We start from the raw sequence: 23,286 nt of genomic DNA on the forward strand, positions 1-23,286 counted from the left end.
CTGAATCAGAATGGTTTAGCCCATGACGTCACATTTACTCTCCTTTATCGGATAGTTTTAACCCATGACCTCACACATGTCTGAGCATGCAATGAAGACACTCTCAGTCAAACTCAGTTACTTTATCTCATCTTTATTTTAATGTTCAATCAATGGCAACAAATGCCATGGTTCTCAGTCTTAAAACGAATAAACATACAAAAAGAACAAAAAAACTATACACAAACGACATGTTTACAAAACAAATGCAATAAGCAAGTTTTTAAAAAGTGGCTTTACGTAATGAGTGGCCTCTTGCCAGCAGGGCTTTCTCTCGACTAAGCGCGACATTGGTGCCCATGTGAGAATATCCGCAACATTTTACATCATAAAATCCTAAGTGTTTATTTCCTTACTTTTCCAGCACAGCCACCCCCCTCCCCCCCCCTTCCCCCAATTCGAAACAACAACACTGTCTTTCTTTTAGCAGAAGTTTCAAATCTATTACTTAGAAGCAGAATGTTCATCCTAAAACATCGTTCTGTTGGCATAAACCCTTTCAGAAATATTCCTAAAACGCGAAAATTTAATTGAACTTTACGATGTTCATGAAGAGTTGTAAAGAAAACATCGGCCACTCAAAGCTTAAGTCTGAGAACAATTATACTTTTGGAACGCCAATTACATAAGCAAATAATTGTCCAGGTACTTATACATGTACACTTCAGTTTGTCTTTTCTAGCAACCAAGATCTCATATTAAAGTTGCTCCTCATCGTGACAATCTTAACACAGCAGTGCAGTGTCCAAACACCAACACTAGGAACATCAGTGGAGCAAAAGATCCTACGCATTACAGTTACTCAAACAAATAAAGAAAAGATTATAAATAAATTGACTACAGTACAAGGAATTATAATGATGTACATTTAAGAGAAAAAAATAGAATTTCCTTTCCCTTACATGACTAGGGTAAAGCCCTAGAGTCCTTGGAGTGCCAAATAATTAGCCTCATCTTAATATTATTTATCTTGCACTAGATTCTTCAAGCATTACCTGATGAGTAACTGGGTATAGGAATAAATAGCAATGCATGAGATTGGGGAGGGAGTAGGGGGCCAACTGAAAAAGGGGGGGGGGGTGGTTCAACTTGGGGAGCGCTATGACAGTCTATGGGTTGATTCTTCCACAGGACCACTGACCCCCTACTGGCCCAGTTTACCATTCAAGACAGCGGAGTTCAAAGTAATGAGAAAATTGGGTGGGCTGGGGGGGGCTGAATGACAAGGATGATGCATGGGAAATTGTCAGGGCTTTAATTTTACACTGAAATTACTGGCCTGAGGCCAGTAAATTACTGGCTCAGTAATTTTAGAGTCGGCCGATAAACTTAAGACGGTGGTTTGGTTTTTTCATCTTCAATTCAACATCTTTGTCTCAAAGAATGTTTAAATGTTGAGTTTGCGTTTCACAAATGTCTTTTATAACTCTGCTGCGTATCGCCCATAAAACAGTAGAGATAAATCTACTTGTAGCGTTTTGTTCAAATGACAAAGTTTAGATGACGTAACTGTGTTCTCATTTCAACTCTTGTATTGCTTTATTTTTTGTTCTGGCCTCGATCCAGTAACGAGTCTACGCCTCAAAGTCCTACAGGCGCTTCCAAGAAAAGCTAGGGTTAATCCTATCTCGAGTTAGGACGAGTAACTTATCTTGAGTTAGGACGAGTAACCCGTTCTAACTTAATATGGGTTCAATGTGTCTGCGAGTAACCTTTCCTAACTTAATATGGGTTCAATTTGATCTAACGTCTTTGAAGATGGAAATGAACTCGTACGACGTCCTTAAAATTAATCCTAAAGTTAGGAAGTTTAGGTGAAATTTACGGCTACATTTTGTGGATTTTTGCTTTAAATTTGAGCCCTAATTAGTCAGAGAGTCTTTCCATAATTTGACGTGACTGGCGTTCTTACTTTACATTGGATTCTATCGCATATGGTACTGAAGAGTTTGCTTCATTTGGGAAAGTTCTCCTTCGAAATCAAGCTCCACGGTGAAGTCCAGATCCCGCTGATGGAAAAGATGAGGAAATTTAATTAAAATCATAAATATTGGAAGTTGTAGGAACATGATTTAAAATACTTGATTGATAATAACAAAAATAGACATTCATAAAGCACATAACAACGATAAGCCTCTAAGCGTTTAAAAGTTACAGTTAACAAACTAAGTTATAGGGTTTAAAGAACAAAAGAACTAAGAATTAACAGTCACTAAAGACTGACATAAACAAATAGATACATATATCATAGCAGGATCGGGGTTTAAATAATGGGAGGGAAGTAAGCTAATTAAGTAATAAATATGGGGAAGTGTTGAAGGGGGGGATTAATTACCAGAAAAATAGTCCTAAACTAATTATTAACAACTCATTAAAGCCCTGCTAATAAGAATTGTAACATCAAAGGAAACAACTATATAATATTATTGTCACATTTCCATTTCCACATAAAAAACAATTATAAAAAGCATTCTAAAATAGTTAAGAAACATGAATTACAATAACAAATTCAACAATCAAACAAAATTTGCAGATTTGCCGATTTTGAGCAAAGGTACAAAATTCATTCTGAAAATAACAACTTGACAACAAGAATGCAATACAAATGAAGTAGCAGATCAGTATCAAACGTTATATTGACCAATAATCAACATGAACAACCGTATAACATTGAATATTCATGACACAGGTAATCAATATTCATATGGCAGAATTATTTGCATTGAAAAATACACTGATGACATGAAACACAAGTGAGTGACTCAGAAATGACAACTAAAAATGACTGAAACCAAAATAATCTAATTCTACTGATCACTGGTACACCTTTTACATTCATTCATGAAAAACAGGCAGCACAAAAACTTAATAATGTGGCATTACCAGGCTTTAAAAGGTAATGGCTCAAAAGGTAGGTAAAAAATGCAGATTAAAGACATACAAACGGCAAAATCGAACTACAGGGGTTGGTACATATAGAATAGGTAAAACAAGAGTAACAATAAATACAATGCACACAATATTATAAGGCTGTACATGGTGGAAACTTACTTAAAGTAAGTAAGGTTTGTGGTGACACCATGTACACAGAAAGGAACAGAAATAAGTATTTGAAACTCACAGGACAACATTTACTTCATAATATTAATAATAATAATAATAATAATAGTAAGAACATGTATTTAGAAACGCTACCCATAGAAAACTTTATCACAGTGCTTACAAATACTAAAAATGCACAATAAACAACAAAATCTTATCGGAAAAGCTACATACACAAAGTCATAAAGGTGAGTTATGAGAGAAGTTATAAATGAAGATGTTATATCAGCAGTCCTGATGCGGTAAGGAAAACTATTCCACCCTACTAATACTCACATTGTTTTTGGTGTTTGGTTTCATTGCGATGACCCCGTTGATGACCTCTCCTCTCTTTACTGTGACGTAGTCGTCAATATAGAAGACAGTCTGTTTCCAATGTGTGTAGGGGGCATCAGGGGCTGCAACACAAACATTGACAAGATGATGATGAGAATCAAACATTAAAGTTTAATCAACATAAACAAAAGGTATGCCAAAACACAAGTCACACATCAACTCATTCAGGAAGTGACAAGTAACAGTGGAGACAATGGAGTTGAGTACAAGTCAAATTGGAAGTCAAAGAAGCCGCCCAAAGTCTGTAGATAGCCAGGGACATTCCTATGTCGTGAAGAAACATTCTCAGAGTGGAATGACTTACTGGAAACAAGTACAAATTATTCACATATCAATTGATGACACTGGTACCTCAGTGGAGTACAAGTTGGTACCAATTGGAAGTCAAAGAAGCCGCCCAAAGCCTGTAGATAGCCAGGGACATTCCTATATGGTGAAGAAACATTCTCACAGTGGAACGACTTACTCGAGGTAGGTACAAATTAAGGAAATGTAGCTGAACTTGAAAACTCAACAAAAGAGTGTCAATCCCTGAAGAGTGAAATCACTGGACTCAATGATGTTGCCATCCAACCAAAAGAATACCATGGCAACACATGAGCATACCATCAGGGAACACGAGACGTTAAGGAGAAAACTTCACAACACCATACAAGAGTTGAAGGGCAACGTTCGTGCTTGCAACAAGGCAACAGGCTAAGACCAAATTTATGCACAAATCTTTAAGGACCTTGCAGTTGAGACATCGCCTATCTTAACTTACATCTCCCAACAGAGTTTTAGGAAAGCTTCAGAACGATGTTGGAACTTACATGTTGAGAATCCGATGCGTTTATGGCACATGCTGAAGTCAATGTTGAAATACGTCACCAACGCTTGGATGTAGTCGTTCCTCTGAACAGTCAGACAGAAGTTTGAGGTGAAGGTCAGATCAGCGATTGTCACTGTGTACATGTCAATTTCCTGCAAATGAAAACATTTATTCAGAATCAGATTAGAATCAGAGAGCAGTTTTATTATATTTACTGTTTTATTTGAACTGAAGTTTTATCTCTTCTGTTTTGTTGGTATAAAGATTATATATATTAATTTTGGTTTTTAGCCATACACCGATTTGTGTTAGCACTGTATACTCAATACTTTCCCCCCGAGTCCTGTGAAAAAATATCACAGGCATGTTACTCGGGTGGGATTCGAACCCACGACCCTTGCAATTCTAGAGCAGTGTCTTACCAACTAGACTACCGAGGTTGCCCGGTAGCTAGAGGCAGTTCGAATCCTATGTTTTGGCAGCGGGTACGTACCGCAACGATATAATAGATATAAAGATATTGGTATAAAGATATTTGTGAAACTCGAACTCAACATTGGAACATCATTCTTTTGAGACAAAGGTGTTGAAGTGAAAAAGCAACACCCCAAGACTTGTCCTGTCTTGAGTTTACTGGGGTGGATTTCACAAAAGAGTGAAGACTCATCTTATCTCGAGTTAGGACCAGTTACTCACCCTAACTTAGGACTAGCCGTACGTTTTTTTTACATCACCTAGGACTAGACCTAAAGGTGGACTAGTCCTATCTCTTTGTGAAATCGACCCCTGGCCCGACACTGAAATTACTGGCATCGGGCATGCGTTCCAGTGTACAATTCAAAGACATGAGATACATTTAAAAAACAGAGTTACAGGTTCCAGAGGCTTTTGGGAACAGTATCAGGAGGTGGAAAAAAGAAAGAAATCAAAATGTGAGTTTGTACCAACCTTGATGAGGAACGAATTAGAGACTCTTTGCTTAGCGTCAACAACATCCACTAAGGGCTCGCTGATTGCAATGTCACGGATACAACTCATGTCAAATCCATAGACGCTATCCCACCCTACAAAGGAGGAAAACAAAGCAATCCAAAATAAATATCAAACTAAACAATTCAAATAAAAGCTACAAGATATAAATCTAGTGGTTTGATTATAACAAGGGCTGGGTCTGTCTTCCCTGTGTTGGAACTTCAACTCTAAAGCCTGGTTTATTTTTCATGCAAAGCGAATGCGAAGCGAATTTGACATGAATTTGACGTCACAACTCTTTTTTCGCTGCGAATTCACAAGAGGCCCAAGTCACACGCGTAAATGTCTCCAAGAAGAAAAGCTCTTGGGGACTGGAATCCATTGTTTGGAGAATGACTGAACAGGCTACCAAAGTGATCCCTGTAGCATGCACTGTAGTTGGTTGCCTCCATGTTGCTGGTAAATTTCTACTGTAGCATTTCATGGGCACCAAGGCAATGATCAGGGGGCATAGAGGCAATAACCTTTGTTGCCTCCGTGAAGTATCAGACCTAAAATAATGACACCCCTAAGGGTGGGATAAAGCGTTTTATAAGACCCAAGTATCATTGTCTTAGAAGGGCACCAAAGTGATGCCTGTAGCATGCACTGCAGCTGGTTGCCTACAAATTGCTCATACAAGTTGCTTGGTGCTACAAGACCCTCAGATGGATTTCAGAAAGGGTAGGGAAGATTTAAAGACTGTAGTAGCTTAACTTACAATTAATCTTTTCATCTTTATACTGCCTGTCCTCAATGGCAGTGATATGAAGAGTGGCTCTGTCGGGAAATATTAAACCTCCTTTTCCCTGGAAAGAGAAAGAAATGAAATCAATAACTCAAATGCCACCGTCTCGGTAAAATTATCAAGAACCAGACCTCGTTAGGATTAAACCACTAGTTGAAAACCTCTTCACCACACATTGATTCCCTTAATCAAAGACGTCAAAACTATGGGTTGAATGAGAGAGAAAGGCTGTTGCTAGCTTGGTGTTTACATCCCCATGTGGGAGTTTGCCGAGTTCCCTTGATGGGAGGATTATCTAACCAAAAAAAAAAAAAAGTTTGCCAATTAAATATTTTCATTAAAAATCTCAAAGATTACATCTGATATCATCATGAACAGTCATAAGAAGGGGATATTTTGTTCTTCACTAGTGGATTGTTGAGATGTTTTCAAGGGGGCAGAGTCCATCTTATAAGAAACAAGAGATTAGTAAATTTGGCTCCAGCTGTTGCAAACTGCCCACCAATCAAAACAACCTATGGTATAAATGCAAAAGAAAACGGTTTATGGCATGACGCAGAGTCTATCTCCAAGGCTTAAGTGACAAAACAACAAACATGTATACTAGTGTTAAACCAGTACACCGGTTTATGTTTTGTTGTGTTGTCATTTAGCCTTCAAGAAAGACTCTGCTAGGGTCTAAACATCCAGCCACTGACTTTTGGGGGGTAAGAAACAAGACTTAACACTTACCAGCCACTTATCTCTGGCATAAAGTACTGTGTTGAGCATGGATTCATAGAACAAGCAGTAACCCATCCATTCGCTAATGATGATATCAACGTTCTCCACTGGTAGCGTAACCTCTTCCACCTTACCCTTTATTAACGTAATCACTGTAGTGGGGGATAAGACATGGTTGAACAGATTTATAAGACAATAGTTATATGGTATTCAAGACATTGGAAGATGATGATATTAACATTCTCCACTGGTAGCGTAACCTCTTCCACCTTACCCTTTATTAACGTAATCACTGTAGTGGGGGATAAGACATGGTTGGATGGATTTTTAAGACAATAGTTAAACAGGATTTGAGGCATTGCGTAACACCATGTGTATATCTACTTGCTGGGTAGCTTCTTTTGAGAATTATTACTTTGGAGTAGATTTTTTGGAATTCAGGAGACTTTTCTACTAACGCAGAGTAGGTTTCAGAATTTGGGAGACTTCTGAGTTCTGCTATATATAAATATACTAATCTTGAAGTCGAACCACTTACCATCATCAAGTTTGTTTGCCTTTACAATCTTCTCAGCATGGTCTATAATGTTGGAACACTCAATCTAAACAAAGGACAAGAAAAGTAACAATTTAATTTGAGTATTTAGATGAAGACAAATGTCTCCTTTCTGAAATTTGTAATTGTAGGAATGTTCTAATTTGAAGGAATGAGTAATATAGTGCGCACAAGTATAGATGACATCATCAAACTGCTGGAACATTTCATTTGAACGCTCAAAATACGAATGCACATATTCCTGCACTTCAAGTTCAACACAATGAAGCGGTACTAATCTAGATTGCATGTGTGTTGTGCTCCTGTTCAACACAATGTAGCGGTACTAATCTAGATTGCATGTGTGGTGTGCTCCTGTTCAACACAATGAAGCGGTACTAATCTAGATTGCATGTGTGGTGTGCTCCTGTTCAACACAATGAAGCGGTACTAATCTAGATTGCATGTGTGGTGTGCTCCTGTTCAACACAATGAAGCGGTACTAATCTAGATTGCATGTGTGGTGTGCTCCTGTTCAACACAATGAAGCGGTACTAATCTAGATTGCATGTGTGGTGTGCTCCTGTTCAACACAATGAAGCGGTACTAATCTAGATTGCATGTGTGGTGTGCTCCTGTTCAACACAATGAAGCGGTACTAATCTAGATTGCATGTGTGGTGTGCTCCTGTTCAACACAATGAAGCGGTACTAATCTAGATTGCATGTGTGGTGTGCTCCTGTTCAACACAATGAAGGGGTACTAATCTAGATTGCATGTGTGGTGTGCTCACTAAGAACATGCCTGACTTTTGAGACGCTGTCGTAACCAAGGTTCTTTTGAGACGCTGTCATAACCAAGGTTCTTTGATCATAGACTTTTGAGACGCTGTCGTAACCAAGGTTCTTTGATCATAGACTTTTGAGACGCTGTCATAACCAAGGTTCTTTGATCATAGACTTAATTGGAAAAAATTAGTCAGAGTCAGTGGGGATTGGTCAGCAACAAATGCAAACAAATTCTTTTTATAACCAAATCCAAAGCTATTGGCCCTTCAAGCACAAGACCAAGACAAGACCTGTAAATGAACTTACCCCTATGACCTGAGCAGCACCAGCCTTGGCTGCAAACATACAGAGAATTCCTGTCCCACATCCTACATCCAGAACTGTCTTCCCTTTGAACAGGTGTTTGTTATGCCACATGGCGTTACGGTATGTTAACGTCCTCACTTCATCTTTCAACATTTCCTGTCAATCACCAAAAAAATGGATTTATACAAATGTCTTTGAACAATATTCTCATTTATTTATTTCTGTTCAGTCATTCCACATCCAACAGCACAATTAGTGCCAATAACAGGACGAATGGGGAACAAGAAGAAATGTTTAATTTTACATTTGGAAGGAAAACCCAAGAGGGGAAAACACCCGCAATGTAGGGATTGAAAACCCAATCAACAGTAAAGGCTCCGGCTAAAGTGGGATCCACAGAAACCACTGAGCCAACCAGGGCCCAATTTCATGGCTCTGCTTACCGCCGAATTTTGCGCTTACGAACACGATTCCCCGTTTACATGCAAGCGCCAAATTTTTGCGCTAGCCTTGTAAGCGTAGAATGCCTAGTCACGTGGAGTACGCACGCGCAGAAGCCAAAATTCGCCGCTAACCCGTGAAATAGGCTTGTCGTAAGCACAGAACTCCCTGCTTCCGTAAGCGCCGATTCTGTGCTTACGGTAAGCAGAGCCATGAAATTGGGCCCTGATCCCTGTGTAAAGCCCGTGTTCTCCTTTAGCAGAAAAGAGCAGGATACCAGTCACAAAAATGATATGCGACAAGGTAATTTGGCTGGTAATCTTATTGTGGTAAGCAAAAGAAGAAGGTACTTATCGCGGTACAAGTATACCCCAATTAGGAATCGGGAGAATAGGTATACACCAATAATAATGATAATATAAATAGTAATAATTTATTTTTAATATAGTGTCTTACATAATAAATCTCAAAACGCTGTACAGAATTTTACATAATTATTATAAACATTAAGCTAAAAAGAGTAAACAAAACACAGCAAAATTACATTGTACAATAAGAACGACAAAACAAACAATGACATACACCAATACGCGACATTCAACAATACCTAAGTGTTGAGGACTGCGTGCGTTATTGCTGCGGTGTCTTCAGTGCCTGGATTACGCACAAAGAACCGCAGTTGACAAGTTTTGTCAATAGAGGGCGCTACCAATTTTGTTTGGTCAGATTGGTCTATACCCTAATTAGAATTTCACCCACCTCATGGATTCCAAAATGGGCATAGGAGTCAAAATAGTAATCTTTTGACGTCATCTCCTCCAGCTTCATCTTCTTATCCGAGTGTCCATCGGCGTCTGATCCGCCATTTACGAGCAACTTCTCCTTGGTAGGCTCAGGCACCTGGACAGGGACGTTCGTCGCTTCAATTGTTTGTGTCTATTATTCATTGGAGGGAGGGAATATCAATAAGTAACACATAAAAAAGTGATGAAGAAAAAAAGTGATGAAGAAAAAAAGTGCTACGAATTGTGAAATTATATTAAAAAGATATTTAATACTTGGCTGTACCCGCAAGTTTAATTTAAAACATAACTTAAAGTTATTATACGTTAGTTTTTATTTTTAGGTGTTGTGTTGTAGCCTAATTGTACAGATAAACAAGCGGAGTGGATTTGTTTTTATTCTATTTTAAAATGAATGAATAAGTGGTGGCAGGATATGGAAACTTTCTCTAAAATCTAACAAAGTTGACCGGGTGGGACCGGCTTTCGATTCGAGTTCGAGTTCGACATTCGATTCGTCAAACAAAACAGTTTATAAATAGTTTTAAAAATAAAGGGGAACTTACACACAACTAAAATGTTTGTATTATGTTTGCTAAATGTGCTAAGGACACACCATTTTATTTAGCTCACGTTTGGATGGAAATAATTTCACAAAGAAAAGAAAGGTCGAGTTGACTGTAAAGTGCGCACGTGCACGTTGTTTTCCGGAAAAAAAATAGACAGCTAAAAAAGTAAAACTCGCAACAAAATTCAATCTCAATTAACATTACCAAGCACATTAATAATCTTGGAATCACAATACATATAATCTATAATAAAACTGAAACAGAAATTCAAGATAATTAGTCAATAAAACTGACAAAATTTCCTACAAACAGAAAATACAAACCTCCATCGTTTCTGCCATGCTGCATCTACTTATTGAACGAAATTAAATGCACGCCATGCGGCTTGGGTACTACGTCACAGAAACTGGAGGTCAAAGGGAACGGACACAAGTAAAATTAATTATGTATGCTGTTAAAGTAAACCTTGAGGCCAGCTTCTTTTCTTTAGCTTGTTTACTCTGTGGTTTAATGGGGTATTTCTGTTTACAAATTTATTAAAAATACATTGTGCTATAACATCGAGTATTTCGAAATGAAACCTAAGCCATTTTAATGAAAATATATTATTTAATTTTTTCTATTTCATTCTTCAGCAAACTAGAAAAGAATAACTATTATTTTACTTTTGTAAACATAATTTTGTTTCGGCCCACCCTCGGTTTGTGCCAACACAAATTTTAACAGTGCACATATTTTTGCATGTCGTCGATCCGTTGTGTGTCTCATTTACATAATAAACCGCAAAGTGGATCTTGGCACCACACGAAACGATCTGACTTATAAAATCGAATTCCTCAAGAAATTCATCTATTTCTACAAGTTGTCCAGCGATCACAAACTTGTAAGTAAATTATTAAAATCTGTATTTATTTGATGATGTAAATATTGTAGGTGCGTGGAAATCGGGCTGAAGGTTTGTAAGTAATTTGAGTGAAATTAGAGTGGGATTTGCACTGTCAATGTCGTTCACACACCCGTGTGACGACTGAGTAATGATGGGGTGACAGACGTCGATTGACGGGGGATGGAAGGAGCTTCACACGGTCGGTCGGGCGGGCGCGGGCCTGTCGGTGTGGTGTGGTGAGAGATCGAATCATTTCAGAGATTGTAGGCTGAGCCGTTGAGATAATTGCCAATTTATGAGTGACAATCTATGATAAATGGAGGGCGCCCATGAGTTGGATTGCAGCCGACAGTGTACTGTTTTTAAGCTGAGCAAACTAAGTTAACTAGCCAAGCACAGAAAAACCTTGTTAAGCAAAAATAGTTTCCCATCCATCATTTACATTGCGATGTGACTGGTGCCCAACTCATTTTTTGCTAAGCAAAGATAATTTCTAAGCAGTGTTTTCTGCTAAACATGAAATTGGGCCCCTGTGTGTAGTGAGTGGAAAAGCAGAACATCATGGAAGGCAAACAAAAAGGGGAATAATTATAATGGAAAAAAAATATTTAAAGAAATAGGGCCTCATATTAATAATATTTAACATAATTCGCACACATAATAACAACATTAGTATTGGTAAAACAATAATAAATCATTTGTCATTTGATCCTACTATAATATGTAACTAGACTAGGGGAAGGGTGTTGCTACTTCTAGAAACTATTTTAAGGCTCCCCGTGAGCGGGGAGCGCTACTTCTAGAAACTATTATAAGGCTCCCCCGTGAGCGGGGAGCCTCATAGTTTCTAGAAGTAGGGTTTAGCAGCGCTGAGGAATAATGTCATAATTTTTAATATGATGTAGCAATTTGAATTCATGATTTTGTTTTTGCTTCATACAAGTTTTGATATATACATGTACATGTATATCAACGCTAAAGTATGATCATTCCTCTTTTGGAGTAGCGCTTGGTAACATACAATTTGCTTAATTTAATTCTTATTTGTAATAAATTATTATCAATCATTATTTATAAATTAGGCTAATTGCTAGAATGATGAGTCAATTTGTGTAAACCCAGATGCTGGATGAACATGTTTTATGTATGAAAACCTTGTCCCTGTAATGGTTACTCCTGTCTGTGTCAGATCTCTACCGCACTATCGTTTGAGTGACATCTAAAATGAAAATGCTGAATCCTTGCTGGACCAGGATTACACCAAGCAAGATGTTAATTACAAAACTAGAATCAAAATAAGAATTCATCATATTAAACTGTTTTACTTTATATAAAAAAAAATTAAAAATTAAAAGAAAACTCTAAGGCTAGAGAAGATTTGTGAATTATTTATCTCCTTCTGTCTCCTGTTTCATGGGTTAGAAGTATATTTGGGTTTAAACACCACTCTTCGAGAGAAGGATGTGGAATTTTTACAAAAGACCACCAGACTTGTCCTGTCTTGAGTTTACTGGCCCGACACTAAAATCACTGACGGTTGGTATGGTGTAAAATTCAAACTCGGCCTAGCCTTGTCTTGTGTGCCTCTTAAAGGCACTATACATATTTGGTAATTGTCAAAGACCAGTATTCTCACTTGGTGTATCCCATCATTTAAGCATAAAATAACAAACCTGTGAAAATTTGGGCCCAATCGGTCTTCGAAGTTGCGAGAGTGATTAAAAGAAAAAACACCCTTGTTGGACGAATTTGTGTGCTTTCAGATAGGAATAAAAGACTTCTAGCAAGAAGTCCAAAAGACTTCGAGCAAGAAGTCTTTTATTATTTTAGTGAGAAAGTACCTTTCTCAAAAACTACGTTACTTCAGAGGGAGTCTTTTCCCACACAATGTTTGTATATTATCAACAGCTCTCCAATGCTCATTACCAAGTCAGTTTTTAAGTTAATATCTGTTTTGAGTAATTACCAAATGTGTACCTTCCCTTTAAATTCTTACGCAACCTTCTTAGCTGCACCAGCTGTATGTTATTATATTATAAACGCCTCCATCTGATAAATATCATGTTATTTTAATTTAAGGTTATTTGTGCTCAGTAATTACTACTTGAGCCTCTACCTTGACTAGTACAGACTTCCAGAGCTGCCTCATGTGCATGCCAAGGAAAGACAGGAATGTAGTCAATGTCAAAGGGCAGGTTAGACTTGTCAAAGTCTGTTGGTAGGAACAATCTTAGTGTTTTTGCTCAGAACAAGTGTCATTTCCAGGATTAAAAATGAGAAAATAGAATTAGCTGATTGCAAACTGCTTACCAACCAACCGGACCTACATACATCATGTACCATCCATTTACATTGCATGGTGTAAGTGCAAACAAATAGTTATTTTGCCTGATGTTTCGACCCTAGCAGAGCTTTACTAGAAGGCTAAGGGATTACACATACAAATAAAATAAAAATTCAGTTTATATTTTTTTAAACATCAACACTTAAATTACTTACAATCATTGTGACTGAGTCCATGTGTCACTTGTTACAAAACAACCAAAATGAGAACCATTCTACTGCAAACAATAATTAGCTGAAACTTCTATTTTAAAAACCTCTTTTATGACTCACCTCTCCATGCTAATTTCTATTGATAGAATAGGCCTACTTCCTTAACAACTTTAATTGTTTGTTTTGTTGTTTTTATTCCTCCATGGTTATAGTATCTTTTGTATCAGTACTTGTCGGTTTGTCACATATAATCACCAAGTACCTAGCCACAAACCTGTTTTTATACCGGTAACGGTGTTGGGGGGGGGGGGGGGTAATACAAAATAAATCAGGTATTTTAAAATCTGTTTAAATGATAGGAAGGAAAATAGCAGAGAAAGGTTAGAAATGTTATTCTGCGTAAAACGTTTAAATCATGAATGATAAATCGATTAAGATGTGATGAATCACAGTTCAGCAAGTGTGTTTTTTAGTCTCGATAACAAATTCCTTCAGATTTAGGAATCTCAAAAATGCAAAATCTAATCTATCTGTGTGTATTAGGAAAATCGATATCGTACAAACATACTTTTGTTGGAGTTGCTTGCTCCTGAAAACCTGTGTCATTCGAAGCCTGATAAAATGATTAAACTTTATAAAATAAATTTAAAAAAATTACATGTGGGCCAAGAAAATAAGCAAATCTAAATATAATGGCTTAATTCTGAAATGACCAAACAAAATCAACAATGGATGGATAATTTTTGTTCTTTTTCTTACTAATCACTGTATACATCTTGATCAATTGGTGCGCTTTCAACCGTTGGAAAATATGTGTTAAAAATGTTATTGTTATTGTCAATGGTAAATGATAAATGATGAGTACCCTCACCTTCTGTACTTGATGTTTATGATTCTGCTCAGTGCTCACATTTATTTGGATTATAAAGATCCCATTGCCTGAAGCATATAATAGTGATTCACTCCTTTTCAATGCCACACTACTTGATGGCATCACTGCCCAATATGTTTATTAATCCAACTAGAATTCTAGAAGGGGAGGAGTGGCTCGTTGTAAGGCATTCACTTTCAAAATTTGGTGGAGGAATTCCAGCCATCTGTTCACACTGGTCAGTACCGGTGATATTTTGACATGTGTGTTTTTGTTTATGCAGTTTGCAAGTATGAGTTGATAAAATGAAACGGGCCTTTGCTGTTCATTTAGTGTGATTGAGATGCAAAATAACTATTTATTAAAGAGTCAATACTGTTCACACTGTTGATATTTTGACGTGTGTGTTTTGAAATGCAGTTGTGCAAAATGTATTGATAAAATGAAACGGATGTTTGCTGTTCATTGTAGTGTGATTGAGAGAGATGCAATATTATGTATTTAAGGCCTGTACGCTTCGTTTTTGAAAGGGCAAGGGCACGAGGCATTTTCTAGGGCACCAAGGCAATGACCAGGGGGCACAGAGGCAATTGCCTCCGTGAAGTATCAGGCCTGCTATTTATTCTAGAAAAAGGAAAACATCACTCAGTGGAAAGCATTTTTCAAAACTGTGAAAAAATAAATGTCCCCTTGTGTGCAGTATTAGAGTGGATAAAAAGAAACAGACATATGTTTTTTTTTTGTGCGTGATTGAGATGCAGTGGGACTAATTCTAGAGTTAATAATACTCTAGTGGTGGTTACACAGTGCTCTCCTCAGCATTTACCAAAATTGGGGAATTATGGACCAGAATTTTTGATGTTTGGCCAAAGCATGCCTGTTGTTGAAACCAGGTCCTCTGGATGTTTTTCTCATGTTTGTTTTTCCTCAACTAATTCAGACCAACAGGGCCAATACAGGAAAGATCTCCTCACAGTAACAAGCCATAAACGATCTTAATCAGGAAGTTGTGAGATATTTTATTGAAGGCTACAATAACAATTGTTGGTTATTGAAACCAGCATAAAAGTCTTATATTGGCTGTTTACACCTAGTTTGAGCATTTAAGGCTGGATTTGTGGCATGGTGTATGCATGGTGATACTGCAGTACTTGGAAGTAAAGTGTTTCTCAAAATTCATTTTACTACCCAAAGCTGTTTCTCAAAATATATTATGTATTATCCAAAGCTGATGTACTTACCACATTATAAGTTTTTATTACCACTAATTTTCAGTCATTGGGCCTACCAATCCTCGAATTAACCGATGGCACTCACAGCGGTGCCATGTGCTTTTATTACTAGTGTCCTTTGTAAGGTTTCAATACAAATTGACATTTTCCTCATTGAAGTGCCCCTTAACAGAGGAAAATTGTTGTGCCCCGCCAAGAGTCAAGGGCCTGCATAACCAAATGGTACAGACCCTTTAAATGTGTCCTTTCCTTTAATCTTGAATTCTTTCAGATTACCTGACAGTGTATGCAGGCATCTTGACTTAAGGTCATCTGAGGTCGTTGCCATGGGATCATCATATGATAAGGAGCCATGTTGTGGCATCTCTCTTCTTAAGTACATCCTCTTCATCTTTAACTTCTTCCTCCTGGTGAGTCTTCTCAAATCTTTCTGCCACCTTTAAACAAAAGTTAAACATCAAGCCCCGTCAGTCGTGTGGATTTTTACCCCGAATTCGAGCCCTGTGTCAAGCTGATTGGATTACCTCATAAAATGCACTCACACAAAATATATTGTTATGATTGTTTGGTACAGGATATGCCTTAATACCTGCATGGATAAATCCCCAAAAGATCTTCTACCTTCATCTAAAAAATATTGACTGGAGATACAATATGTCGACTTTCTCCAGAAGACGACCAGAGCATACTGATGGAAACGTTGAGTTGAAACCATCGGTTCTTTTCAGAACCACCCCCAACTCATTAGAGATAGCAGGCCTGATACTTCATGGAGGCAACGGAGGCGATTGCCTTCGTTGCCCCTTGCCATTGCCTTGGTGCCCTTGAAATGCTCCAGTAGAAATTTACAATTTCCTCATAGGGTGCCCTTTGCCAAGGAGAAAATGCCTTGGTGCCCTTACCCTTTCAAAAACGAAGCATACAGCCCTGAGATAGTCATTACATGGTGTTACCGCAAACCTTTCTATATCAGATTTCCACCATGCAAAGTTTCAAATCCTACTTAATATGTCGACTGTGACAAGTTTAGTAGTTATTTTGGAAATCATAGAGATCATTTGTTTACATCATAAATTGCTGTAAGTGGACATTTCAGAAGATTCTGAAGTACTTTTAGATTTCATTTGCTTACTAGAAATGGAAAATCACATATTAGCCATATTTTTACCATTTCCATGTTGTAAATAAGGAAGGAAAGGGACTTATTTTACAGAATGCTTATTTATTTTTTGTCTAGCTCGGTGGTGCAGGCGTTTGTGGCATCGGACTCTGGACTCTACTCAAGAAATGGGACTACGCTAGCCTGCTGTGCGATGACCTCTACACAATATCAACTTACGTTCTGATCATTTCGGGTGGTGTGATCATTATCATAGCTGCATTGGGGTGCTTCGGTGCTCAACAAGAACACAAATGCTGCTTGCTTATTGTAAGTGAAGTCAGGAGACAAGACCTTCGGTTTTTGACGACCGTATTTGGCTGTTGAAGCCATTGGTATCAGTTTTAGTTACTGTCGTGAAGACTATAACTAGTATCAAAACAAAAAACAACTTTAAGGGGAGGTATGATTTTGTTTGGTTATCACTCCTACAATTAATGGAAATAGAAAACTTACTTGGCTAAGTATAGCAGCTTTTGATTGTTTCAAGCATTTTGAGAAACATTTCACTTCAAAGTTTATGTGGTTATGGAAAAAGAACATTGTTTGTCCCTTAAACAATTTGAATCTGAGAAAAATTTACTGTCAGATATTATGTTTCTCAGATTGTGTATTCCAATGTTACGGATTGTTCTTCCTGCAAAGACAAAACAGCTCAAGATTTCTCAAAAGTGCATTTTAAAAGGTTAATTGCATTTTAAAAAACTTCATTTATATAGGATAAAAACAATCAAATGGCCACAAAAACCAAAGGTAATGTATACTTTGCCAATTAAGGTGACAAGTGGAGGCTTCAAACCTTACAGATTTCTTTCATGCCAATTTTATTTGGTCTTTCACAAATTAGAAGCAGAATTACTCATGATCTACACATAATTTCAAAACTTTCTTATTTTTTTTTATTCCCTCCTTGCAGTATTTTACGTTTCTGCTCTTCCTGTGTTTAGGCGAGTTGGTTGTTGGAATTTACGTTTACATCTACAGGGAGTCCGTAAGTATTATTAATATCATATACTTTATTTATTTTGTAACACTTCACGCTGGCAAAACACTAGAGCGTCCATAGTAATAATAAAGAAGAATAATAATATCAGTCGTTTTTTATATAGCGCTTTATTCACCACGTCTCAAAGCGCTTCCACATTATTACCCCTGGTCACTGGGCCTTAAATCATTCTTTAAACCATCTCAGCTCCCTGGGGAGTATACAGCCTGTGCAACCAAATATGTAGCACACTAAGCTAATCTATCACAAGAACCATCTCTGCCCTCACAGGTACCCATTTACATGTACATGTACCCCTGGGTGGAGCAAGACACTTTACCGTAATGGCATTGTCCTTTGGACGAGTGCTTGCTATATTTCTTATTATCAACCAAAGATGCCTTCGAGTGAACTTAGGAACTGTGGCTTGCAAGTCTGAGGAGACCTGTAAACAAGTGTGCTTGCTATGTGACATAAAAAAACTGGGTTAACCCTCATCTTGGTGCAAGACGTTTCTCGTTTACCTTGTTTGTCAAGGCATTTAAACTCCAAGTTAATCAAATCAAAATTTTGTAAAACCGACTCCTCCTTTCCTTTTCTTTAAGGTGAATATAGAGTTAGAACGATGCTTGAATGAGACGATTGTTGCCAATTATGGTATGAAGGGACAGAAAGAATTCACCGAAGCCTACGATGATCTCCAGAGAACCGTGAGTATTTTTTTCTTTTTCTTTTTTTTCAAGAACAATTAGCACCAATAACCAAGTATGAAATGAGAAGAAAGGTTCACTTCTAGAGGAAAACCCCAAATGGGGAAAACTCACACAATCAGTTAGGGATCGGAAACCTAACCACGGAAAGCTCCGGTTTGAGGCTCTATTACATGCATAACACAACACACTGGACCTCCAGTTTAACGTCCCATCTGAAGGACAAAGCAACAATGGTTACATGTCCCGCTTAGGGACACAAGTGGTAAAGCCATTGGACCCTTTCGGTACAGAAAAAAAAAAAAAAGTTCACAGATTTACAAATAATTTACAGGGTTTACAGAAGGTAATGGTGAAAGACTTCTCTTGAAATATTAGTCCATGAAATGCTTTACTTTTTGAGAAAACGGTAAAACAATATAAATTCTCGTTAACGAGAATTACGGATTTGTTATAAACACATGTCATGACACGGCGAAACGCGCGAAAACAGGAGTGGGTTTTCCCGTTATTTTCTCCCGACTCCGATGTCCGATTGAGCCTAAATTTCCACAGGATTGTTATTTTATATATAAGTTGTGATACACGAAGTGTGGGACTTGGACAATACTGTTTACCGAAAGGGTCCAATGGCTTTAAGACTGAGACTCGAAGCCACACCAGAGTTTGAAATCGGTGCGCTTAACTGCTCAGCAAATACACACGGTACAGAAATTCATGGTTTACCTGTAAGAACTTTAATAATATGTATTCCCAACCTGCCAATCGGTGAGTCTGACATGGTCTAAACTAAAGTGAGCCAGCTTTTGCAAGTTCCCTTTGCTGATGCGTTTTCGAAATAAACATGTTATTGCACTGTCTTCAAAGAGATTCATTCCAACAATGAAAGTTGCAATATTAGTTTAGAAATCCAATCTATCTGTTTCACTTCCTACTTGTATAGTTCCAATGCTGTGGTGCTGCAAGTTATGCCGATTACCAGCTAAGCCAATGGAAAGTGAGTGGTAATGCTGGTAACCTGAGTACCCCAGATAGCTGCTGTAAAACGGAGAGCAGCTACTGTGGCGTGAGAGACCATCCGTCAAATATCTACCACTTGGTAAGTCACTGGTTCCCAAAGTCATCTCGTAAGCATTTGCTTTGTAAAGTCACTGGTTCCCCCCGAGTCATCAAACAAAATTCACCATATGCTATAAGTCACTGGTTCCCAACGTCATCTAGCAAGAGTTTACTTTGAGAGTGATTAACCCTCACTTTAATTTGTTTGGGTAGGTATCATTGCATTCCTTAGCAGCAAAGACTGTGAATGTTCAGTCTCAAGCACCATTGTTAGTTCTTGGGTACACAAATACAGAGAGGATCAAAATTAAAGCGGAGTTTGTGTTCAGATGTTTGATGTCATTTCAGACAGTTTATGATGCAACCTGGTGACTGATTGATCAATATGTTTTTCCTTGACATAGGGGTGTGTGGATGGACTCGCTAACTACTTCAGTGGACATCTGGCCATTATCGGTGCGGTGTGTGTAGCAATCGCAGGTGTACAGGTAAGATAAAGACATCAAGACAAACAGAGCATTCATAAGGAATTGTAACCACAAGGTTGTCAGTTCGAATCCTACCAAGCTAACTGCTGATTTCACAATGACTAGAATTTAGTATTATCGACTAGTTACCAAATCACAATGTCTTGTTTTGTGCAATTTATAATCATAGACATTTAACCAATGTGGGTATGTTCAGACAGCGTACTAAGTTAAACCCAAACCGGTTTAAATTCTACGAGCAGCGGGGGGTGGTCGTAACAATAAAAAACCCTTGCGTTCAGACAGCACTGAGTTAAACCCAATACGGTTTATCTTTGGTTTTGAGAGGTCAAAGCAAACGCGGCCCCGTGACTCTAACATCCTGTTTATCATTGGTCACCGTGTGTTTACATAATGATTACGGAGGTCAATGGGTCGTCTGTTGTGAGTTAAACCGGTTGTGGTATTTTTTATTCTGTCCACACACAGTGTTAAAAGTTAAACCCGAAGCGGTCTAAAGATAAACCCCCTCCCTGGACGGTTTATCTTTTGTGGGTTGAACTCGATTCGGATTTTAGAACCGTTCAGACAGACCGAGTTGAACTCGATTGGGTTAAACCATGAGTTAAACCAATTTTAGTACTGTGTCTGAACGACCTCTTTTTGTATGAGAGAGATTGGCTTTAACCAGCTTGATGTTTATATCCCATTGCACGCACTGCAATTTCCCTACGTATATGAGAAAAATGTAGATTTGTGTTTGCAAAGGGCACCCCAGAAATAGCACAGGGTGCCGTGAGTCAATGGACCGTTCCGGCTTTCCACTAAGCTCCGCCCACCGCGCACGTGAGCAAGACACGTGTCAAGCACTCCCAATGACATTCTGCGTGATTCTGCCGCGCGTGCCAAATATACGCGCACGCATGACCGCGTTTGTCCGACCACAATCATTGCTGTGATCGGTCAAATGGGTGAACGCGCAGTTTGATTGATAGGCCGGATCGGTCCATTTGAGGCCTGCCCCTGTTGGAGTTTTGTCAAAGTCCCCTTGACGGGAACATCACACAAACATCCATTATAATATCGTTGCGGTACCCGCTGCCAAAGCATAGGATTCTAACTGCCTCTAGCTACCGGGCAATCTTAGTAATCTAGTTGGTAAGACACTCTTAGAATTGCAAGGGTCATGGGTTCAAATCCCACCCGTAAGATGCCTGTGAAATTTTTTCACAGGACTTTGGAGAGTACCAAGTATACAATGCTAACACACATTGGTGTATGAGTAAAAACCAAAATTAATATTCTTTATCCCCGATGCAAAGTTAACATCCAATAGACTCAAATTTAAAACCAATGAATTTTCTACATTTTCTTTATTATTAGTTTAATTTTATTTGTTTTTTCTATGCAGATATTTGGTCTGATCTTCTCGATATGTCTCTACTGTCATCTTAAGTACGAAGAACAAGAGCCGTACTAAACTGAATAATGTGCAAAGTCAATTTTTGTTATGTGCAAAACTACTTTATTTTTCAACCTGTAGATATTATGCGTGCTTAAAAACTATCGACTCTCTTTTGTAACTAGAGGGCAGTGTTTTATTACCGTAACCATGCAGATTTGTATTTCTCCAGCTGTGTATTTTTTGGCTAATTTTTGTGAATTTTGAGTGTTTTAATCGATGTTTGATAACTAAACTTAATACAAGTATTACTATAAAAATCACTCACATTATAAAAAGAAAACAAAGGGGGGGTGTATTACATTATTTGGTTTTAACCATTCACCGATATCGAACAAAACTAGCATGGTAGTGGTATAAGGTCTGAGCCTAAATGGAGTCTGTCTTAAAATTCCCACACATTTTGTATCAATTGTTGTTTAGCTTCTGGCTTATAACAAAAAACCAAGCGTATTCTGACAAATATTCTGATAATGATTATGCAAATGAGCTTTGTAAGTGTACACTTTTTTAATTAAATTTAATAACATAGTTGAAAAATGGTATATATCATATGATTGTTCATTTTAGTATTTGATTGCAAATTAATTGTTTAGCAGAATTTGTCTGTCATCAATACAGGCACATGTAACTCCAAATTAAAATGCCTCTAAGAATTTTTTCTGCTGAAAATGGTGCTGTTCTAGTGATTATTTTTTTCTAGAAAGTAGAAAGAAGTTTGCAGGTTACTTTAATTTACACTGTGTAAGCTTTACCAATAAGTGATTGGGTTGATGCTAGGGGTAGAAGTTGGGGGGGGGATAGTCTTTGAAAATCAGTCCTTTAATAAGCAGTTCTAGCATCACTCAAGTACTTTAATGTATTTGCAATCTTCCTCAATATTATGTACTTGCCTCGATTGAAAATGTATTGTACTAATCCATAAGACGTGTAAATTATGCAACTCTCATTATTATATTTACTATTTTGTATATAACGTTTATAAAGTATTCAGTAATAATTGGTCACTTAGATTGCTTATTTTGACCTGATGACCTAGTTGGTGTAGTCTTAGTCACAAGGTGTTACATGGTAAGATTTTATGAGTGCGTAAGTTTAGAGAACAAGAGGTCAGGCGTGGTATTTGGCCCTTGGAGAAGAGTAGGCAGTTAATGAGTAAAAAGGCTGGCAAACATGTACTGTATTGAACTTTTGGGGGTGGCCTTAAAGGCAGTGGACACTATTGGTAATTACTCAAAATAATTATTAACATAGAACCTTTCTTGATTACGAGTAATGGGGAGAGGTTGGTGGTATAAAACATTGTGAGAAACAGCTCCCTCTGAAGTGACGTAGTTTTCAAAAAAGAAGTAATTTTCCACGAATTTGATTTTGAGACCTCAGATTTAGAATTTGAGGTTCTTGAAATCAAGCATCTGAAAGCACACAACTTTGTGTGACCATGGTGTGACAAGGGTGTTTTATCTTTCAATAATATCTCGCAACTTCGACTACCGATTGTGCAAAAATTTTCACAGGCTTGTTATTTTATGCATGTATGTTGAGATACACCAATGGTGTCCTGTGTCTTTAAGGCGAACGAACAGTTTTTTAGATGCATCTGAAGGTAAAAAAGACCAAAAAAAAAACAGTTAAGAAAAGTAAGAATTAGTCGAGCAACAGCTACAATGACAGGATCCCTTACTGTGTTGAACTTTCGTGGGCGCCCTTGATGGATGCGGGGTTACGATCAAATTGTTGGCCATTGCATGTATATAAATTTCCACTG

The 23,286-nt window shown here is 37.8% G+C and overlaps 2 protein-coding genes across 2 annotated transcripts; one reads left to right on the plus strand and one right to left on the minus strand.

The window, feature by feature from the left end:
- Positions 1-113: 113 nt before the first annotated feature.
- Positions 114-10,597, minus strand: LOC117304971 (protein arginine N-methyltransferase 1-like). Its single transcript, XM_033789630.1, has 10 exons — positions 10,515-10,597; positions 9,600-9,776; positions 8,400-8,555; positions 7,309-7,372; positions 6,780-6,922; positions 6,021-6,108; positions 5,237-5,352; positions 4,290-4,440; positions 3,418-3,539; positions 114-2,048 (listed from the first exon to the last, which is right to left on the minus strand). The coding sequence occupies exons 1-10, from the start codon at positions 10,530-10,532 to the stop codon at positions 1,965-1,967; spliced, it is 1,119 nt and encodes a 372-aa protein (XP_033645521.1). The 5' UTR covers positions 10,533-10,597; the 3' UTR covers positions 114-1,964.
- Positions 10,598-10,955: 358 nt separating this feature from the next.
- LOC117304973 (CD151 antigen-like) lies at positions 10,956-22,590 on the plus strand. The gene is made up of 8 exons (XM_033789633.1): positions 10,956-11,074; positions 15,948-16,086; positions 16,914-17,105; positions 17,752-17,826; positions 18,426-18,530; positions 19,474-19,629; positions 19,994-20,077; positions 21,468-22,590. The coding sequence occupies exons 2-8, from the start codon at positions 16,003-16,005 to the stop codon at positions 21,534-21,536; spliced, it is 765 nt and encodes a 254-aa protein (XP_033645524.1). The 5' UTR covers positions 10,956-11,074; positions 15,948-16,002; the 3' UTR covers positions 21,537-22,590.
- The last annotated feature ends 696 nt before the right edge of the window (positions 22,591-23,286 follow it).

The sequence above is a fragment of the Asterias rubens genome, chromosome 22 (assembly GCF_902459465.1).
Source record: "Asterias rubens chromosome 22, eAstRub1.3, whole genome shotgun sequence".
In the NCBI taxonomy this organism is placed as follows: Eukaryota; Metazoa; Echinodermata; class Asteroidea; order Forcipulatida; family Asteriidae; genus Asterias; species Asterias rubens.

Excerpts from the sequence above, each read along its gene's own strand:
- LOC117304973 (XM_033789633.1), top strand. The coding sequence starts at position 16,003 with ATGGGATCATCATATGATAAGGAGCCATGTTGTGGCATCTCTCTTCTT. Across the intron at positions 17,827-18,425 it reads TTTACATCTACAGGGAGTCC|GTGAATATAGAGTTAGAACG; the intron begins GTAAGTATTATT and ends CTTTTCTTTAAG. Across the intron at positions 18,531-19,473 it reads ACGATGATCTCCAGAGAACC|TTCCAATGCTGTGGTGCTGC; the intron begins GTGAGTATTTTT and ends CTACTTGTATAG.
- LOC117304971 (XM_033789630.1), bottom strand. Across the intron at positions 8,556-9,599 it reads CCCATTTTGGAATCCATGAG|GAAATGTTGAAAGATGAAGT; the intron begins GTGGGTGAAATT and ends GGTGATTGACAG. Across the intron at positions 3,540-4,289 it reads ACGCATCGGATTCTCAACAT|CCCCTGATGCCCCCTACACA; the intron begins GTAAGTTCCAAC and ends TTTGTGTTGCAG.